Source organism: Colobus angolensis, unplaced genomic scaffold (genome assembly GCF_000951035.1).
Source record: "Colobus angolensis palliatus isolate OR3802 unplaced genomic scaffold, Cang.pa_1.0 Scaffold155, whole genome shotgun sequence".
In the NCBI taxonomy this organism is placed as follows: domain Eukaryota; kingdom Metazoa; phylum Chordata; class Mammalia; order Primates; family Cercopithecidae; genus Colobus; species Colobus angolensis.
In genome coordinates, this window is record NW_012114655.1 from 3,857,277 (window position 1) to 3,867,613 (window position 10,337).

The following is a 10,337-nucleotide window of genomic DNA, read 5'->3' on the forward strand; positions in this document are numbered from 1 at the left end:
TTGCAGTGAGCCCAGATCATGCCACTGCACTCCAGCCTGGGCGACAGAGTGACACTCCATCTCAAAAAAAAAAAAAAAAAAGTATAAATATTCATAAGGAGTTAGTCTGTTTACAGGAAGTGGTACTGGAGGAGAAAAGAACCCTGCAGTCTCCCTGTAGATTCAGAGTCTGTCCCATCCAGTCCTAGGAGACAGAGCTCCGTGGGCTGCCGTGGGTGGGTGAAAAGCTTTCTCTCACTTATATGAACACACAGGACTTTTTGTCCTTTTCCATAATACAACTTCTGATAGTTTTGGCAGCTTGACTGTACCTTGAAGGCCAGAGCCCTGCTCACGTGTGGAGTGGGACATGGGAAGAAGACAGATGACAGTTGCCAGAAGGAACAGCAAAGCCATGGTTTGCTAGGACTTAAAGTGGTCGTATCTTCTATGCCTAAAAGTTTCTTCTCTTCTGACCCCACCAAGTGCTAATTTTGGGATGGAAGAGTATGGGCAGGCGGTTTCGGAAGAAATGCAAGAGAAATACAATCTAAACCTTTTTTTCTTTTTAAGATCACACTCACAAATTTGGTGTCAGTTAATGAGAGGTTGGTGTACACACCTCATCCAGAGAACCCAGAAATGTGAGTCATCTCCTGTGGGACTGACACATTGAATGCCAAGGGTGAGGGCAGGGCAGAACCTCCTCTCTCTCAGGGCTGGTCAGCCCCTTTTCTTCTTGCTGTTTTGCAGGACCGTGCTCACACAAGAAGCCATCATCACCGTGAAGGGGATTAGCCTCGGTAGTTATTTGGAAAGTTTAATGGCCAACACGATATCATCCAATGCAAAGAAGGTATGTACCTCAATCCTAGAAGTCCTGGTGCGCTCTAGTTGTTAAGTGCCAGATTAAGAAGATGACATTTTTAGTCTCACAAGTCTTCCTGGCTGGACATGTTACCTCATGTCTGTAATCCTAGCACTTTGGGAGGCCAACACAGGCGGACCGCTTGAGGCCAGGAATCCAAGACCAGCCTGACCAACATGCTGAAACCCCGTCTCTACTAAAAATACACAATTAGCTGTGCGTGATGGCGCACCTCTATAGTCCCAGCTACTCAGGAGTCTGAGACATGAGAATTGCTTGGAGCCATGAGGCGGAGGTTGCAGTGAGCTGGGCCACCACTGCACTCCAGCCTGGGTAACAGAATGAGACTCTGTCTAAAAAATAATAATAAAAAATAAAAAACAAATAAATAAATAAATAAAATCCAGAGTGCTGGGGCTCTCCATTTGTGCTGAGCTCATAACGCTACAGCATTTCAAAACTCGGGTAGGGAAAGGCTGACCCAGGTCTGAGGGAAGTACATCTGTGAAAGCCAAGGGAGCCATAAAGTTACTCTTCTCAGTAGAGAAAGTATGGGGTAAACCCGGAGCGTAAACCCAGCCAAGGCAACTACCACTTCAAAGAGCCCAAATGTCATAAGCTCAGTTACCAAAGCAAACTAACCCACAGCATCAGAGATATCGGGTGTTAGCAGTGTCAGGTAGGCTGTTCAGGACTTAGAGTAGTTTCCCATTTGATGGGCATTACGTGGCTTTGGCTGAACCTGTCCAGTGGTGATGCTTCCGTGGGGCCTGCTGCCGTCTTCGCAGCTCCTCTCTGGCAGGATTTGGCAGTGAGCTTTGTGGAGGTGAGAGGAGAAAGGGTGGATCCCAGAGGCCATCCATGGCACTCCCTTTGTGTCCCGGGCACTGGAATGAAGGCAGAGATCGTTCTAGAAGTCCGGGTCACCCTCCCCTCCAGCAGAGTTGGTGGAAAGAGCTTGAATGTTTGGGAGGAAGATGTTCCTCACGTTTAAAGGATGCCACTTGCCAGAGCAGGGCCTTTGCTTTTCACCTGGGCCCACCTGACAGGCTCATGTCTTCCCTTTGTCTGTCCCCTGTGCCCCTCCCTCTTTCTCTTCCCCCCTTTTTGGGGGTCAGAAGTGAGTCTTCGTTTTCGGGATCAGTGGGTGATTCCTAAGGCTCTACTTCCCTTTCCAATGTCCTTCTGTGCTCAACTCGCCAACCAGTGGAAACCCATTTATGCCTCGCGTTTAGTCTCATCACCAACAGAAGAGCCTGTCTGTCTCGTTCTGCGGCCTGCAGATGTGAGAAACAGAGATCTGAGCAGCTTAGCTCAGTTCAGAGGGGGCAGGGCCGTGAAGGTCAAAGCGGGAGAGCTTTGTCCATGCCGGAGGGAGGAGACCGGGTCTCATCCATCGTTTCCAGTGCTTGGTTTAGGGCAGAAGCCCTAAATGTTTGCCAAACAAAATATTATAAGAGGAAGGGAATATTCAGCGAGGCCACAGCTACCTTAGACCTTTTATGGGAAAAACTTGGGGTAAACTCAGTGAGGACAAATTGGCTTTCCTTTATTTCACTTTATTAGGGGTTGTGTTGAAGGCTTAGGAGAGAATCACTGCTTCCCCTAGTGCGGTGGGGAGAGGTGTTGTGCCTGGAAAGAGCGGAACGGCCCGAGGGCAGGGGCAGGGGATGGGGTTGGGGGTGTGTGGAGGTGTCGCCCTGGGCTTTCCTGGCCTCCTGGGGCAGCCTCAGCACTGGGATTTGGGAGGTGAGGGACAGGACTTGCTGTATTGAGCTAAGCGGGGCGCTGGTTTGCTGACACAGCAGTGACGCTGAGGCACTGTTTTCCTTCCCCTTTCTGAGCTGGAGGAGCTGCCTGCCTGTGTGAAGATCACTGGGAAAGGTCACTGCTGTGTCTCCTTGTAGCTGCAGCGCTTCCCTTCTGCAGTTGAGCCCGTGGACTTGTTCCTTGCTGTCTGCAGCGGGAGGCGGGACGGCCCCCTCAGTGCTGAAATCTTTCTGTGTTGCAGGGGTGGGCGGCTATCGAGTGGATAATTGAACACTCTGAAAGCGCTGTGAGCTAAGGAGGCGCCTGTGCTTGTGATAAATGGTGGTGAGTACAGTATTCACTCACCCCGGGGGGCCTTGCAGCCTCCTGTGACCCGTGTGCATGGCGCACGTGGCCAGGGGACGCCGGAAAGATGCAGCTGCTGGTGGCTCTCCAGCCCAGAGCTCCTTAGTTTTCCATGGTGACACAGAATCACTGGGTTCATCTTCTTTCTATTTCATTCCTTGCTTCGTGGCAGCATCTAGATTCCAAGGCCGTTTCCTTTTAGCAGTGAAAGCCTTTTCTGATGTTCCCTTGAGCTTCACAAACATCGCTTGGCGTCCTGGGCCGTCAGCGGCTGGACTTCTAGTGGCCCTGTCTTGATGACCAGCGGCCACCAGGGCCTGCTCCCCGGGGAGGATGCGCCTCCCGCCAGAGGCTGCGCTGCGCTGCTCTGGGCTGCTCGTCTCCATCTGTCCCCATCTGTCCCCCGTGTGTGTGGCTCCGGGGATCCTTAAGAACTTCGTGCTGATTTTGTCCGAGTCACTGAAGCCACGCTTTGCTCTCCTTGAACCCAAGCCGGGGGCGGCCTTGGGCCTCGCCTCCTTCGTGGCCGCACCCTGGGTTCAGCGCCTGTAGGGAGCTCCCTTCCCTGGCGGCCTGTGTCTGTGTGGTGTGTGGTGTGTACTGTGTGGTGAGTATATATGTGTGTGTGGAGTGTGCTGTGCGTGGAGTGTGCTGTGCATGGTATGTATGTAAGTGTATGTGGTGTGGTGTGTGTATGCCGTGTGTGTCGTGTCCATGTGCTGTGTGTGGCGTGTTGTGTTTTTGCTGTGTACTATGTGTGTTGTGTGTATATATGTGGTGTGTGGTGTGTGTGTATGCTGTGTGTGATGTGCATAGGTGTGGGGTATGTGTGATGTGTATATGTGTGTGGTACGTGGGGTGTGTGTGGTGTGAAGTGTGTGCTGTGTGTGATGTGTATATGTGTGGTGTGTGTGTGCTCTGTGCATGTGATATGTATATGTGTGTGGTATGTGTCGTGTGTGCATGTTTGTATGATGTGCATATGTGATTTGTGTGTGCTGTGATGAGTATGTGTGGTGTGTGTGCATGCGTGTGATGTGTATGTGTGGTGTGTGTGCTGTGGGTGATGTGTGCATGTCTGTATGATGTGCATGTGTGCATGTCTGTATGATGTGCATGTGTGTAATGTGTGTGTGTGACGTGTGTGGTGTGTGTCATGAGTGTGGTGTGTGGTGCGCCCTCTGCCTCTCTGCGAGCTGACCCCAGTGTCTCTGCAGATGCTTCCCAGAAGAAAGGAAAGAAGCAGGTGAGGAGGTGAGGAGAGGACGAGCAAGGACGGGACAGAAGAGCGCGTCTGGCTGCGAGGGCGCGCAGGGCCGGGGAGGAGGATCGGGCTGGACTCATCGCGGGTCGCAGGTGACCCCGGGACCGGACGTCCCTCCCCTCATGAGCGTGCAACAGGGAGCAGCCCCAGCCAGCCCCGCCGCCGCCGTCTGCGTGGATGGAGGGCGCGAGGCCCTCGCCCATGACCCTTGGGGCGGCGCCAATCTCCCTGCCTGCCATGGTGGCCCAGGCCCTTCTCTCCCTGCAGGTGGCCTGTGCCGTCCCCGCCCGCCCGCGCTGTCCTCCACTCAGGCCCGTCCACAGACGCTGGCGGGTGCGCCGCCCTCCGGCCTTTCCCCCCACCCCCGCCTGTGCTGGCCTCCGCGGGCTCTGGCTGGGGGGCTCACGGGGCCTGGGGCCATGGCTTGCTTCTTGGCCCCCAAATGCCTTTCCTCGAGTGGCTACGCCTCTCCTGACGGGGCTCCTCACGCGGGGAGAGGGCTGGGGTCCGGGGTCTCCGGGCCTTTTCCGCAGGCTGTGCCGGCCCCCTCCAGCCTGCCCCTGCCCTGGGGACACCCTGCGCCCAGGCTGGAGGCCCCGCCTCGCTGCTGGCCAGCCTCACCTGCTGGGGCTGGAGGCCTTGGATCCCTCACAGCATCCGAGGTGGTCTGAGTTCCTGTTTTTCTCTTTACAGTTTTGTGTTGCAGGGACAACGCCAGAGTTCTTTTTCCCACCATATTTAAATCAAAGTTGTTTAAAACAACATTAATTTAAAAATATATATAAAAGCAACCCATGCTTAAGGTTAAAAAAAAGTGCAGGAGTCTGGAGTCCGCTGGAGGGTGAAGGACTCCGGCGCTGCCAGTCGGCTCTTTTTCGCAAAGCCTGCCGGAAGTTTTCTGTGCTTATGAAAGTGTGTGTGTGGCCTTTCTCTTCCCTTCCTTTATTAAACACAGATAGGCTCGTGCTGGATAAGCCGTTTCGTGTCTGTCTTTTTTCTGCGTTTAAGCAGCGTCATCTTGAGTGGAGCTGTGCGGCCCCTGCCTCCCTAGTCCCGAAGGCAGCGGGGCCTCTGGCCAGGGTGCTGGTGCGCGGTCCCTGTGCCGCCCTCCCCGGGACGCAGCGCCCTCGAGCGGCCCCTCGTGCTCCCGCAGCAGCTCTGTAATGTCCCAGTGGGGATGGTCTAGAACTTGTCAACCTGGTGGTTCTGCTCTAGACGGAAACAAGGAAACGTGGGGTCCGGAAACCGTCTCTGAAGCAGGGTTGGAGAGAAAGGGTCGCACACTGGCTGGGGCACGCGGAGGTCCCTGCAGATTTTGGGGGTACGATCACATTTTTTAGGCGAAGACAGTTGTAAATGTCAGACTCCAGCCACTTCAAACCTTTGGTGACCAAAGTGGGGTAAAAACAAGCACCTGCGTGCGTTGTGGTTATTCTATGCCCTGCACCATGTATACATTTTAAGAAGTTTTTCTTGAGGTGGTCAGTTCTTGAACCGAGGAAGTAGTAGTAGTTGATTTTAATTAGTGTAAAGTTGTTCGTCTTCGTAACTTCTGTGTTGGCTGGAAATAGGTCCATTCTTTGTTTTGAAAAGGAGGCAAGCGCAGTGGTGAGAAGGGGAAGAGGAGACAGGCGGCTCCAGCCGCGACTGAACGGCAGCCAGAGGCCGCCCTGCCCCGCTGGCCGGAAATGGACTCGGGCGGACATGCGGCTCTGTCGGCGAAACGCGCGTCTGCACGGAGGTGAGTGTGGTCCGAAGAGGCGGCAGGGAGCTCGTTTGGGGAAACTGCGCAGGGCTTGGCCGCCGCGGCCCAGCGGTGTCTGTGGGCACCGCGCCCCGCACTGGGAGAAACGCCCCCTCGGGCGGCCTATTGCGCCCATCGAAGCCCGCGGGCCGTGGCCCTGAGGACACCCGGTGCCGCTCGTGCGCGGGTCCGGGACTGTCGCCGGCAGGAATGGACGGCCGTGTCCTCGCTGCCTCTCGGCCTCAGTCTTGTTTTTTTTTCAGACAGAGTTTCGCTCTGGAGTGCGGTAGCGCGGCCTCCGCCTCCTGGGATCAGGTCATCCTTCCGCTTCAGCCTCAAGAGTAGCTGAGACCACAGGCGCGCGCCGCCACACCGGATTTTTTTTTTTTTTTTTTGAGGCGGAGTCTCGCTCTGTGGCCCAGGCTGGAATGCAATGCAATGGCCGGATCTCAGCTCACCGCAAGCTCCGCCTCCCGGGTTCCCGCCATTCTCCTGCCTCAGCCTCCCGAGTAGCTGGGACTACAGGCGCCCGCCACCTCGCCCGGCTAGTTTTTTGTATTTTTTAGTAGAGACGGGGTTTCACCATGTTAGCCAGGATGGTCTCGATCTCCTGACCTCGTGATCCGCCTCGCCCTCCCAAAGTGCTGAGATTACAGGCATGAGCCACCGTGCCCGGCTGGGTTTTATATTAAGCAGGTCTCAGCTCTTAAACTTTTTTGGGTGGGCAAAGGGAGAGGTTTCACATTCACATGCCTTTGGCTAACAGGAGGGAAGCACCATACCCTTTATTATAAGCTATAATGAATGTGTGCGTGTGCATGGTGTGAGCACATGCACATTCTGCAGCTATATCAGGAGTCTTTATTTGAGACTGGGTTTCTCTCTTGTTGCCCAGGCTGGAGGGCAGTGGCAGAATCTCAGCTCACTGCAACCTCTGCCTCCCAGGTTCAAGCGATTCTCCTGCCTCAGCCTCCTGCGTAACTGGAATTACAGGCGCCCACCCCCACGCCAGGCTTTTTGTATTTTTAGTAGAGATAGGGTTTCACCATGTTGGCCAGGCTGGTCTCAAACTCCTGATCCACTCGCCTTGGCCTCCAGAATGCTGGGATTACAAGCATGTGCCACCATGTCTGGCCAAGGAGTCTTGAAATAACTCACGTGTGTAATCAAGTCCTTTCCTAAAGGTAGTTTTCTTCATGAAACTGTAGACTGTGATTTACAACTGTACATCTTTTCCTCAACTGGAGCTGGTAAGAAAACAGTTAAATATGTGTTATCCAAAGCTTTTCCCACTTATGGTATCCAAATTCTTTGTGTATCTTCAATACAGGAAGCAGGAGTCAAAGATTTTGACTTGGACTTAGTCACTGGACATGTGGATTATGAGTTGGACACATACACACAAGTATCTTGACACACACGTATCACAGAGTAACTTCAGAGGAAGGGGCTCCTAAAAATGTCTGGCAACTGAGGGAAGAGCTTATGTAAATGGATTAATATAAAACTCAACATTATGTAATGTGTAAGATATTTAGAAGGTACACCACGCATTCTTAGTTAACATAAAAACACAGGAACCTTCCTCTGTTCGTATGTTAGGAGTGTGTCCGTTGAGGGACACATTTTACAAAAAATGAAGTTTGGGGTGTCAACTGCATTTTCCTTTCATGAAAAATTTCTCTGTAGCATGCAATGGTGTTTGATAACAGGTTACCCACAGTAGAATGACTTCTAAGATCTGAGTCAATCTTCTCAAACCCTGCCGCTGCTTTATCAACTAAGTATGCACTACTCTAAATCTTTGATCGTTTCAACAATGTTCACAGCATCTACACCGGCAATTTCCTCTGAAAAACCCACATTGCTCGTTCACAAGAACCAATGCCTCAGTAATTTACGTTTTCTCATGAGACTGCAGTAATTCAGTCACATCCTCAGGCTTCATGTCTAATTCTAGTTCACTTGCTACTTCCACCCCGTCTGCAGTTACTTCCTCTACTGGAGTCTTGGAATGAACTTCTTCCAAACTCCCGTTAATGTTGCATTTTGACCTCCTTCCACGAATCGCCAATGTTTTTAATGGCGTCTAGAATGGTGAGTCCTTTCCTGAGGGTTTTCAATATGCTTTGCCCAGATCCGTCAGAGGAACCACTGCCTGTGACAGCTAAAGCCTGATGAAGTGTATTTCTTAAATAAAAGTAAAAATTACTCCTTGATCCATGGGCTACAGAATGGATGTTGCGTTAGCAAGCATGAAAACAACAATAATCTCCTTGTACATCTCCATCAGAACTCTTGGGTGACCAGGTGCATTTGTCAATGAGCAGTAATATTTTGAAAGCAATCTTTTTTTCTGAGCAGTAGGTCTCAACAGTAGGCTTAAAACATTCAGTAAACCTTGCTGTAAACAGATCCGCTGTCATCTGTCGAGGCTTTGTTAGTCATTGGCAGGGTACAGGCAGGGTAGATTCAGCTTCAGACTCAAGGGCCTTAGGATTTTCCAAATGGTAAATGAGCACTGGCTTCTGCTGAAGGTCACCAGCTGCATTAGTCCCTAACAAGAATGTCTGCCTTTGAAGCCCGGAAGCCAGGCACTGACTGTTCTGTAGCTATGAAAGTCCTACACGGCATCTTCCGTTTCATCTGCATCGCAAATGTGTCGTGTAGCCACCTTCTTCGAGGCCATAGCTAGATCTTCTGAAGAACGTGCTGCAGCTTCTCCATCAGCACTTACTGCTTTACCTTGTACTTCATGTTACGGAGATGGCTTCTTTCTTTAAGCTTCATGAACCAACCTCTGTCAGCTTTCAGATTTTCTTCTGCAGCCTCCTTACCTCTCTCAGCCTTCAAAGAATTGAAGTGAGTTAGGGCCTTGCTTTGGATTCGATGTGGCTTAAGGAAATGTGGCTGCTCTTTATCCAGACCACTCAAACATTCTCAAAATGTGGTTCTTTATCCAGATCACTCAAACATTCTCCATATCAGGAAATAAGGCTGTTTTGCTTTCTTATCATTTTTTTTTTAAGAGATGGAGTCTCACTCTGTCACCCAGAACAGAATCCAGTGGTATGCTCATAGCTCACTGCGGCCTCAAACTCCTGGGGCTCAAGCGATCCTCCTGCATCAGCCTCCTGAAGAGCTGGGACTACAGGCATGCAGCACACACAGCTTGCTTTCTTATCATTAGTGTTCACTGGAGTAGCACTTGTTAAATTTCCTTCAGTAACTTCTTCTTCGCATTCACAGCTTGGTTGTTTGGTGCAAGAGGCCTAGCGTTGGGCCCATCTCAGCTTTGAATGCCTGCCTCACTAAGCATAATCATTTCTAGCTTTAGATTTAAAATGAGAGACTCAACTCTTTCTTTCACTTAACACTTAGAAGCCACTGTACTGTAGGGTTACTGGCCTCATTTCAATATTGTTTCTCAGGGAATGGGGAGTCTGAGGAGAGGGAGAGAGATGGGGGACCGGTCAGCACACAGACAACATTTATCGATTAAGTTTGCCATCTTATATGGGCCCAGTTCATGGCGCCCCAAAACAATTACAATAGTGACATCAAAGACCACAGATCACCATAAAAGATACAGTAATAATGAAAAAGCTTGAAATGTTGGGAGAGTTACCAAAATGTGATGCAGGGACACAAAGTGTGCACAAGCTGTTGGAAACAACGCTGCCGACTGACTTGCCAGCTGCAGGGCTGCCACAAACTGTAAAAATGCAGCACCTGTGAAGCGCAACCAAGCCACACGTGATGCGGTGGGACATGCCTGTGCATGGCTGGGGAAAGTCACCCTTGTGGGTGTACAGCTCTTCAGATGTTTTGCACTAGAATGCAGGCACAGAGTCCCTTACTGTAATTTTTATTTCCAAGCAACAATAATTTAAAAATCAGTTGGACAGTGTCAGCAGGTGCTTCTAGGTTCTGTGCGGTGAGCCCCCAGGTCCTGGCGTGTAGGGCTCTGGATGTCTCTCTACACGGGATAGAAACACGGTCACATGGGAATGCCAACATGACTTACTACTTATTGAGCTGCACAGGCTTTTCTGCTTTATCAATTATGCCTCCAGGAAGCTGTGAAAGAAAGCTTCATCCATCTCCCACAGGATTTGTCTCCATATTTGTGACACATAATAAAATGTTATGTACTCTTTACATACTCTCCTAACTCATGGCTGCTTGTCACTTGTGGTGGCTTGTCACTGTGGTGGTTAATTTTTCCAGTGCGGTCCTTGTATTGTAGACTGTATTTCTTTTTTCTTTTCTTTTTTTTTTTTTTTGAGACGGAGTCTTGCTCTGTCACCCAGGCTGGAGTGCAGTGGCCAGATCTCAGCTCACTGCAAGCTCCGCCTCCCGGGTTC

The 10,337-nt window shown here is 51.1% G+C and overlaps 1 protein-coding gene across 2 annotated transcripts in view; it reads left to right on the forward strand.

The window, feature by feature from the left end:
- SLMO1 (slowmo homolog 1 (Drosophila)) overlaps positions 1 to 4,588 on the forward strand; it is a 9,453-nt gene extending 4,865 nt beyond the window's left edge. The window contains exons 2-5 of one of the 2 annotated variants that reach the window (XM_011936628.1): positions 553 to 623; positions 733 to 835; positions 2,859 to 2,941; positions 4,180 to 4,588. In XM_011936628.1, coding sequence (XP_011792018.1) covers positions 553 to 623; positions 733 to 835; positions 2,859 to 2,912 — 228 coding nt within the window. In that variant the 3' untranslated portion in view covers positions 2,913 to 2,941; positions 4,180 to 4,588. The remainder of the gene's footprint in view (positions 1 to 552; positions 624 to 732; positions 836 to 2,858; positions 2,942 to 4,179) is intronic. The other variant, XM_011936629.1, reaches the window with a different exon arrangement.
- Positions 4,589 to 10,337: the final 5,749 nt, after the last annotated feature.